Raw genomic sequence first — 10,404 nt, forward strand, 5'->3', positions numbered from 1 at the left:
TATCCATTAATTTTCCTTTATCTAGCAGGAGGTTAACTACAGGTTCAAGTTTCACTTGAAGACTCCAGAGGTAACCTTGATTGGAAGGAGTAAAACAAGTCGCATTACACAGCACAGCCCAGACATCCAACTTTTCCACCTCAAACGAGAACACGCCTCAGCTAGGATTTGCCTTCCTCGGTCTGTTTTAAAGCAGCATTACCTCTGGGAAGTTGTAGTGAAGAGATGGTCACCCCCCGTGATCACTACCAAGAGCAGTCGCCTTACTAGGTACATCGGCTCAGTCGCTTTGTTTGGGGCCGCTCCGCGTGCCGGCGGTATAAACCAGCCCCCCTCGACGCAGAGTACGGTGGTCAAACAGCTCCCCCCTTACCTTCGCTTGCACTGATGATAATATCGGGTTGAAAGACAATCCATGAGGAAGAATCTAAATGTTAAAGTTGTAACATCCATATTAACATATTCCTTCTAAACCGCTGCCACTAAATTCACCTCACTGCACCGGAGGGGATCCCGCTAACGTACTCGATTTACATTTCAGTCAACGCAAGACCCTAGCGTAAGGTCTTGAACGGTGCTCTTGGAATCGTAGCTGCAATTCCATGGTGCACCGTAGCTAGTAGCTTGACACGCACAGCTGAAATCGAGCCCGAAACGTGGTGTTGTGTTGCACCAGACTCCTGTGTTTACAGCTCTATGGAAGCCTTAGTCTTTCATGAAACCTACTATTTTGTCTGGAAGCAAGCACAGATAATCAGCTACGGCTGGACTACGAGATGCCAGCGTCTCCCATGCTTGGTACGTAGACCCAGGCTTCAGTGAGACTTGTGGAGTACTTAAAGGATACAGAGTTTGCATGGAACGGGAGACTGGCTTGTCACAGAGGCTGGACCTGCAGGAAATGAGCATCAGGTGAGGAACAGCGGTACTCCGGCAGCTCTCCTACGCTAATAAAACACAAACTGAAAAGGCTGGTGTGGCTCGTGCCATGACCGCCAGGCCTGTGGGCAAGAGACCTACACACGCGATCTGTGTAGCTCAGCTACGAATTGTAGATCATCCACGAATGATCTGTGTAACCAGATCACATAAAAATAAAGCCTGGCACAGAGAGAAGGTAAGCAAATTCTTCCAAAGGCGACTGGTCTGTTTTTCAGCCAAGTGAAATCACACATGCAGAAGTATTCCGGCTCTGGTACTGTAACTCTAAACACACAGCCTCTGCTTCCTGCATTTCCATGCAAGCACTTCTGTTTCTTCAAAGGCAAGACTGGCGTGTACTTTCTGATCCTAATGCTTATGTAACAGAAACCTCCACCCGTCAATTTAGTCATACTTGCCGTTAGTGACTTCAAAATTCAGAAATTCAAATTTAATTTAATTTAAGAAATTCAAACGTAGAGCTTTTAAGGTGCAATCATTCCTAAAGAAGCAGCTTTCTTCACACTGCTTTGCCCTGTGCTAGTGGAACCATGCTCGGACCATTCCTAGCTGCTTCCAGCTGGAGGGTAGTTATCTGCTACACTTCTAGGACAGGAGAACAGAAAGAAAATCCAAGAAAAAGAATCAAAGAGTTGAAGTCCTAACACTGGAATTGCTAAGTCTTCCTAACTTAGGAAGTCTAGAAGACTTCTTAGCCTAAGTTAGGAAGATTTGCAATTCCAGTGTTAGGACGTCTAGAAGACTTCTTAACCTAACACTGGAATTGCCAAGAAGCAATCTTACCGTTCCTCCTCAACAGCTCTGAAACTTGATTCTAAGCTTGGATTTCCTTTCAGCCTCTTTATGTGACTCAGCAAGTTAAAGAGTCATGACTTACGCCGGAAAAGCATGAAGTGCTTCTGAGTACACGCACTAGCTTTTATGGCTGTGGCCAAAAAAACACCAAGAACCAACCCCAAAAATGCCTCCCGCCTTTGTGTAAAAGCAAAGTACCATGGGAACTATGCACCTTAAACAGCAACTCTTTGATTTCTTACTTTTTCCATGCAAGTTTATGCTCAATTCCTTCTTCCCTCCCTCACCCTCTCCTAACTATGCATAACAGAAGCGTTAGTAACCAGCATCCTAAAAGCTGAAGCCCTCTTGTGTGCCAGCTGGTGTCAGGATATTCATCACGTAGTAGTTCTACCTGCTACAGGTATTTGGTAGGGTTGTATTGATCGAGGCGGAAGTACAAACTGATGGATAGTAGTAGAGCCATCAAATTCTCCTTTTAGCTTGATGTCAAATATAACTGAAGTCTGCAATTGAGAAGAGGATATTAGTATTCAGAAGTGTGAATTACCATCCATTTACATGTATTCAGGCTGCTTTTCACATATCCATCTTGTGTTCCTCCCTAGAATCATGGAATGGTTTGGGTTGGAAGGGATATGCTGTGGTTTGGGTTGGAAGGGATATCCTGGTCTTTCACTAGACCAGGTTGCTCAAAGCCCTGTCCAACCTGCCCTTGAACACCCCCAATGATGGGGCAATCCGGAGTTTCCCTGGGCAACTTGTTCCAGTGCCAAAAACAACTGTCTTCTACCCAATCAAAATCTATGCTCCTTCAGTTTAAAACCACTGCCCCTTGAAATGTCACACCACACCCTGGTAAAAGGTCTGTCTGTCTTACACACCCCCTTCGGAGAGATGCATGCCAAGTTCACTGCTGAGCTGCGGATGCTACAAACTGCGAGGGGAAAATTCCACATCTTCCTACGACATCCTCATACTTCTACCACTCAGTCTTGTTCAGCTCAGGTCACTAATGCTTCTACTGGGTACAGACAACATTCTTAATCTTGCACAGTGGAAATTAATTTCACTTTCCGTGCTAATGAAACACAACTTCTATTATTGGTATCTACCCTATGCAGTCCTATTTTGTTGAACTGCCAAAGGGAAAGTAATACAAAAAGTCAAAGCCTTTCCACAAGTTAAGAGCAAACTACCACGCTAGCTTTACCACTGAGCAAGCCTTGCTGCTGAGACTACAGCCAAGCAGGCTTTGCATGCCAACCGCATGGCCAAGTGCAAGGTCCTGCACCTGGGTTGGGGCAATCCCAAGCACAAGTACAGGCTGGGTGGAGAGTGGACAGAGAGCAGCTCTGAGGAGAAGGACTTGGGGATACTGGTGGATGAAAAGCTGAACATGAGCCGGCAGTGTGCGCTGGCAGCCCAGAAGGCCAACCGTATCCTGGGCTGTATCCAGAGAAGTGTGGCCAGCAGGTCGAGGGAGGGGATTCTGCCCCTCTACTCTGCTCTCCTGAGACCCCACCTGGAGTGCTGCATCCAGCTCTGTGGTCCCCAATATCAGAAGTATATCGACTGGTTGGTGTGAGTCCAGAGGAGGCCACGAAGATGCCCAGAGGGCTGGAGCACCTCTGCTATGGGGACAGGCTGAGAGAGTTGGGCTTGTCCAGCCTGGAGAAGAGAAGGCTCCGGGGAGACCTTATAGCACCTTCCAGTACCTGAAGGGGCTACAAGGAAGCTGGGGGGGACTTTTTACAAGGGCCTGTAGTGACGGGACAAGGGGTAACGGGTTTAAATTGAAAGCGGGGAGGTTTAGATTGGATATGAGAAAGAAGTTCTTTAGAGAGAGTGTGGTGAGGCCCTTCATCCACAGAGAAGCTGTGGATGCCCCATCCCTGGAATTGTTCAAGGCCAGGCTGGATGAGGCTTTGAGCAACCTGGTCTAGTGGAAGGTGTCCCTGCCCACGGCAGGGGGGGCGGGACTGGATGGTCTTTAAGGGCCCTTCCAAACCCAACCATTCTGTGATTCTAAATTTTACACAGGCTACCCTATGAATAAGCTAATTTGTGCTCATTGAAGTTTTTGCAGATCCAGAACTTCTAAAAGTCTAGAACTTTGTCTAAAACTAAAGCAGCATAGGTTTGTGTCACAGAAACACATCATTCAAACGTGTGCAATATGAGAAGTTCCCAGGATTAATAATTTAGTATCTATTTTAACTCTACCTCTTCATATAATGCCTTAAAAGTCTACACAGTGCAGCAGCAGCAGAATATCATGGGAAGCTAACAAGAAGAGAAAAAAAAAGGGTATGAAAGAACAGGCACTAGCAACAGCCCTGATTACATGTTAGCCCAAGAAGGAAAAGGATAACTTTGAATCTCATACCCTTATGGTTTTGTTCCTTCCAATACTCCGGCTTTTGGAAAAGCTAAGCACATGCAAAACTGTTTTCTATCGCTAACAGGCATCATTGTTAAAATCTGCCCATAACTTCTAAAAGGTAAGGCACAACGTAAATCACACCTCAGTATCCTGATGATGTACCACCACCAAGTTATCCACAACATTCAGTGCAAACTTTCCAGTTCTGTTCAGCTTTAGAATATGTGTCTTCTTACAGGAGCCTTCTCTACGGACAGAGAGGTGAGAAGAACGGGTCCGTAAGCCCATTTAAACTGGAAAAGCAGATGTCTCCTACACGTGTGTGAGTTGCCACCACTGCCCCTCATTCTGCTCTTACCTTGGTAAGTGATAGAGGACTACTTCTGCTCCTGTGCTGTTGGAGGTCCTGGAGTGATGCCTCAAATAAAGAACATAGAGCTGCCCGTATCTAACGAGACAACACAATTAAAAGCATTAGTTTCAAACGAGAGCCCTACCAGTCTGTTAGAGCCACATATTTTATCCTGAAAGAACAGATGCGAGATTACCCAAGTCACGTGATCAATTAATGAAAAGCAAAAGCTAAAAAAACACTTGATACATCACACTGCACGGCCTATACTCATGCAAGTTAGGCATCTAAGAACAACTCTAACACCACATCAGTTCAAAAAAGCAGCATTCTCACTATCCCTGTAGCAGTCAAGAACAATCTCCATGTGATTCTCAGTTAGCTTCCCCTCCCCGCCTTGCCCCAAGGGAGTTATTTAGTTATTCCAGGCAGTAACTGAAGCACTTTCAAGCAGTAGAATTGCAAAAACAAGTGCAATGTTCTCGTCTTTTCTCATCATCCCCAAACTGTCTCACTTTCCCAAGAAAGGCTGGATTAGTTGGATACATACATTGTAGCCATAGCAATATCTCTCTCAGAAAGGCTGAGCTTGGAGGACTTGGGTGCTGCAGGTAACTCGATTTCAAATTTTGATAGTTTTGACACTGTTCCGCTCTGTTAAACAGGAAAAAAAAACATTGTTAAGGCTGGAAACAGAAAGGTCTCAAGCAACCTTTACTCAAACACTGCACCCGTAGCACCCCCACGAGGTGAAGAATGGTGACAGCAGAAAAGAGAAAAAGGGTTTGATATTTCCTTCCTACTGTGAACCAAAACCGGTAACTTCAGGTATTGTAATTTTAGCAGCTTTATCATCTTGATTTTGTCACATCGGCTTCAGGTAGCAAAGCATTTCCATCTTAATTAAGGCAATACAAATTTCTATGCAGATCCCATTTACAATTGGCCTGGAGATCTCTATCAGCAGTTCTCTCAACTTCCTTTCTCTCTTCCAGCAAAAGATAGGCTCCAACTCTTAAAGGGAAGGGGAAAATATTAGTAGGTCCTACCAGTCACAGTCTCCTTTTGTTCCTGCTAACTCCAGAATCTGCCCTATACTCAGGACATATTCCTGCTCCAGCCCAAAGTTTCCTCTCTCCTCTTCCTCTTCTCCTATTTAATTTATGTTTAAGCAAGCTTTCAGAGTTTCCAATGCTTTTAACAAAACTCACTTCCCATTCCTATTAACTCATTCCCGAGTGTGAATGGTGAACACTACAGCAATGTATCCTCTGCTAGAGCTCCGTTCTCAAAGATTATTTTAGTACAGTACCTTTTCAGGAAATCTTCAGAAGATTACCTTCTGAACACAAAATAAAAGTTATTCAGCTTCAAGCTACAGCCTGACACAAAATATTAAGGAGGGGGAAGCATGACCTAAGTCCTTAAAAAGAAACCTGTAGGGGCTCATAAAGTCCACCTAGCCACCTCAGAGAACATCATTCCGGGATCCAGTAGAGAGCCTACACAATCACAGAATGCTAGAGGTTGTAAAGCACCTTTGGGAATCATCTCGTCCAACCCCCCTGCCAGAGCAGGATCACCTAGAGTAGATACCACAGGAACAAGTCCAGGCATCTTTTGAAAGACTCCAGGGAAGGAGACTCCACCACCTCTCTGGGCAGCCTGTTCAGTGCTCTGTCACCCACACAGTGAAGAGGTTTTTCCTCATGTTTAGATGGAATTTCCTGCATTCCAGCTTGTGCCTCACTGCCCCTTATCTTGTCACTGGGCACCACTGAAAAGATCAAACCAGGAAGCCCATTTAAATAAGCTTCTTTTTAATATCTTCTGACTCCCAAAGAAATCTTCCTAATCCTTTGAGAGGAACAAGATGAACTCTCTCATTCTTTTCCTCATTTTTAAGTAATCTTACTGCATGATTAACGTTACAGATTCTAGTTTTTACTACACACTTTCTCCAAGCCAAAAAGAAAAATATTTTCCAAGTAACCTTAAGGAAAAAGTGGACAGGGAAGACCACTGAGAGAAATAAATACTGTAAACAAAGCCCTCTCATGCTCGGAACAAGAGTTTCTTTCTTTAAGTGTGACCTTTTTTCTTTGTTTTTCAAATTTAACCACTCAGATTTGGAAGGCCATAGTTATAGTCACAAGTGAAAGGCCCTTAATTTTTCCTTATTTCTGCACTGCAGAGTGCAAATGCCCAAAGTAAAATTAAGTAAGTTATTTACGTGAAAAAAAGAGTTCTTGAAAGATATTTATGTTGTCCAATATTGGGTGACATTTATATTGTTTTTCCCCCTTGCTCAAGGTCAACTGTCCAACATCAGCTGGACACAGCTCTTTCCAAAGAGGACATAAGAAAGAGTGAATTACTGAATTTTAAGCCATCACCTAGGAACTCCTGTTAGTTATAACAGATAGTCGCTCTGTCCTTTGCTTACTGCCATATAAGGATGCGAACACAGGCACCTCTTGGAAGAAAGGCAGGAAATGCAGTAGAATATTTGAGTGAAGAAGCAGCCTAAAAAAACCAGAAGCAGACAAAACGAAAAGTTTGGAAGATATCCCTTTACCTTGAAATAGAATGGCTGCAGAACATTGCCGAGGACAGTGGTCGACAGAAGAATAACAGAGCTCTCTGGACAATACATGTACCAGTTGACATTGATACTCTGATTCTTCAGAAGTTTTAAACTTCGTTTCTCTGGCAATACCTGGAAACACAGGATATTGGCATTACATTACCATCAGGATTCTAACAGAAGAAGTGGTACTACGCAGTAGCTAGGAATGTTGAGTGAGAAACAGGTATGTGTAAGGTCATTTACAGGGCTAGAATTAAAAATCAGAAACCTGACAATGACAGCTTAAACCCCAATTCACTATAGAGCTAAGGAAATGCACATCAAATCCTCCTCTAATTCTAAAGAGCTGAAAGGTGCTGCGTCTTCCCCCTCATCCATGTCTGGGTGTTCTGTCCATCAGGGAGAAAAGTCCTAGCTTGACACAACTAGCCAAGATACGTTAAAAAGTGACTGGAGTATCTTTGCTGCCTTCACCCCCCAGCTTCCTTAACCTTTTCTTTTAAGAATTAAGACAGGATATAAATCGGTTCCCTTAATTTTAAGGGTGTAATTGACTTCTCTTCAAAAACACACTTATTTGATTTGGTCCTTTTGCCTGCAGGGTTGACATTAATAATCCTTTTAGGTGCCAAATATATTTTTCCCCCTCAATGAGTAGGATATAATGCTGCTTTTTCAGTGACTTTCTTATTAGTTACTAGTAACAGTAATTATGTGAAACACCACGTCTTAGCTCCAAGACTAGAACTACGGGGAAGCGCACAACCTTGGAGGAAGTTTACAAATACCCCTCACCACGAATGTCAGGAAGGGATATTTATTCATTTGATTTCTTCAAAAACACATGCAAAGGTCATTACACATAACGCAGAGGAACTCAGACAACGAGATCAACAGAAGGAAAAAGCTGCCAATTTGCAGAAGGGTGTCACCATCCAGCCAATTATTTGTTCCCTCCTGCATTTTAAGGGTGCACACATCCTCCCCCGTGCCGATTTGTTTTGCTTGAAGCAGTATTTCACATCAGATTTAAATACGCCTTTCCATACAAGCCAAGAGCGTCTCTTAATCGAGTTCTCAAGGCTCAGTGCAGTGCTCCTTTATAGAGGGTCTTTGTTATTTGTACTAAATACCCTCCTAATGATAAATTCTCCCTGCCCCAAAAATGTATTCCTCTTAAAGAAAAATAATTATGGCCTGCAAACAAAACAGCAGAATTTTTTCTTTTTAGTAGTGCACTTTCTCAATTTGAGAGCTAGAAGAAAGGGTTTCAAAGATACTGTAACAAATTTACATTTTCAAATCTCCAATAATTCCTGTAGGACATACTTAGTGTTACCTGGTAAAATTCAATTCCTTGATCTGTGATGAAGACGATCTCTGTAGAGCTTGTCCAGCAGAATCCTAGAATATTGGCATTCTTTGTCTTTTAACAAACAAGCAAACAAACACTCTTTTACTTGGAAAAAAACATAACTGTTCAGATAATCTTATATTACTAAACGAAGACTACGAGATCAAAGGCAATTTAGTTATCCAATCACTGGAGTTAATGCTTTTGGCCACAAGACACCCAGCATGCATCAGCTACTTCTGTAAGGAACTCCCAAAGCTATGTATGAACACAACTACTGTGCGACCTGAAGTTTTGGCAGCATGTAAGATTTACAAATTCATTACACAGTCAAATTTTCTCTTCCCCCTGAATACGACCAAATTTTTCTGGTTCAAATCATACTGTCAATTCAACCAATTCCTGACATGAAAAGACAGTCCCTTTTGTGGACAGAAATCAAGAATTAAGTGGAAATATTTGCCCTAATTTCACAGATAACTCTACCATAAATGCTTTGCTAGAATGGTTTACTCAAATACATAATCCTAAATAATGAAGTTTAACAGACTGTTTAGCTTTGAAGTCTACAGCAATAAAGGGAACTGTGCAAATCAGTTGTTTAGAAGTTTACTTTAGCATGCTGCTACCCCAAAATGTAATTTATCTTAGTTAAAAGTTGGAAAGTACCAAGCAATGACGTCACTTGTTCATGATAAAATAAGGATCAAAAACCTAGAAGGGTTGTTTAAAAATACCACAAATAGCCCACAAACTAGTCACAGATTACTATCACTGATCAGTGAAGTTAGGCTAAGCCATCCCCGCTAACATATCTGGCATTAGTATAATTACTGCCCACTGTTTTTGTATTATCTTCTCCGTCCCAAACCTTGACATTTGCTGCCTCCACAGCATTTCCAGTCCTTTCTAGGAAAGAATTAAAGTGACTGGACCAGGAAGTTTTATGGTATTGTTAATACCTGATCATTTACCTCGATTCAGATCGCAGTGACCACATCTCTCATTTACTTCATGTTAGTGTTTTGGAAGGTATCTCAATTCTCTTGTAGGGCACAGGCCACCGGTCTAACAGCAGAGTTTCACTTAAGCACATAAGCTTTGGACATTTAACTTACCTTACATTCTTGCGTATATTCTAGCTGAGGGCTATCTGGAATAAAATTCAAAAAATCCTGCAAAAATGCCATGAAGTGTGTTAGGAATTATGAAGCACAGACAAGATACATACAGAGATGGATGAGAAGAGATCATTAAATTATTTTGGCTGAGATGCATAGAAGAAAAACTTGACTTAGTGTATTCTACTTCAGCCCTGCCAAGGAATTCTTTATAGGAGTTGGCTCCCCACCCCCCCTTTTTCTTAAATTATGATGCTAGCAAGACAACAACGTTGCCTGTTCAGTCTCTCAGGAAGACAGAGGAATTTTCACTCCAGCTGTGGTTAGCCACCAGACCCCTTCTACATTTGTCTCAGAGGCTTCTACTCTGTTACCACAGGGAATTGGAGCTGAAAGTCTCCTTATCTGCAGGGTGTAGGTTTCTTACCACACTCTTCGAAGTTCTCTGTACAGCCAGTATCTTGTTCCCCAAGGAAAACTTGATACACTTCACTTCTCCTTTGTCTTCCATCCTACACAGAAAGAAAAAGAAGTTATGGAAATATCATCTAAAACCGTTTCTTAAAGAAATCTTAACACACCCTCAAAAAAAAAAAAAAGCAATGACAGGGCAGGGGGGGGAAGTTTAACACGAATGCTTTTGAATACAACTTATGAGTGTTGCCAGAAAATCACAGGATTCAAAATTCAGCCATGAAGATAATGGCACCTCACTCCTCAGAAGTCCTGAGGAACACATCCATTACAGAAACGTGGCTAAGGTCACACAAATGAGCGCTGAAGTTACTACAAACGCTCAGCTCTGCTGGCCTATGGTGTGCAATGGGACGACTGCAGGACTACTCACACCTGCATTCCCAGTTC

The 10,404-nt window shown here is 42.7% G+C and overlaps 1 protein-coding gene across 1 annotated transcript in view; it reads right to left on the reverse strand.

Annotated features, from left to right (window-relative positions):
• The window catches only part of LOC104515534 (chromosome unknown open reading frame, human C18orf8), a gene marked incomplete at its 3' end in the record, with an annotated part of 11,888 nt that extends 1,796 nt beyond the window's left edge, over positions 1-10,092 (reverse strand). The window contains exons 1-11 of the mRNA XM_010159548.1: positions 9,968-10,092; positions 9,538-9,594; positions 8,405-8,491; positions 7,054-7,194; positions 5,026-5,129; positions 4,482-4,571; positions 4,265-4,370; positions 2,132-2,243; positions 848-892; positions 374-427; positions 1-75 (exon numbers count right to left, since the gene is read on the reverse strand). The exon at positions 1-75 is cut by the window's left edge and continues 72 nt beyond it. Coding sequence (XP_010157850.1) covers positions 1-75; positions 374-427; positions 848-892; positions 2,132-2,243; positions 4,265-4,370; positions 4,482-4,571; positions 5,026-5,129; positions 7,054-7,194; positions 8,405-8,491; positions 9,538-9,594; positions 9,968-10,051 — 955 coding nt within the window. The remainder of the gene's footprint in view (positions 76-373; positions 428-847; positions 893-2,131; positions 2,244-4,264; positions 4,371-4,481; positions 4,572-5,025; positions 5,130-7,053; positions 7,195-8,404; positions 8,492-9,537; positions 9,595-9,967) is intronic.
• Positions 10,093-10,404: the final 312 nt, after the last annotated feature.

The sequence above is a fragment of the Eurypyga helias genome, unplaced genomic scaffold, assembly GCF_000690775.1.
Source record: "Eurypyga helias isolate BGI_N326 unplaced genomic scaffold, ASM69077v1 scaffold46540, whole genome shotgun sequence".
NCBI lineage: Eukaryota > Metazoa > Chordata > Aves > Eurypygiformes > Eurypygidae > Eurypyga > Eurypyga helias.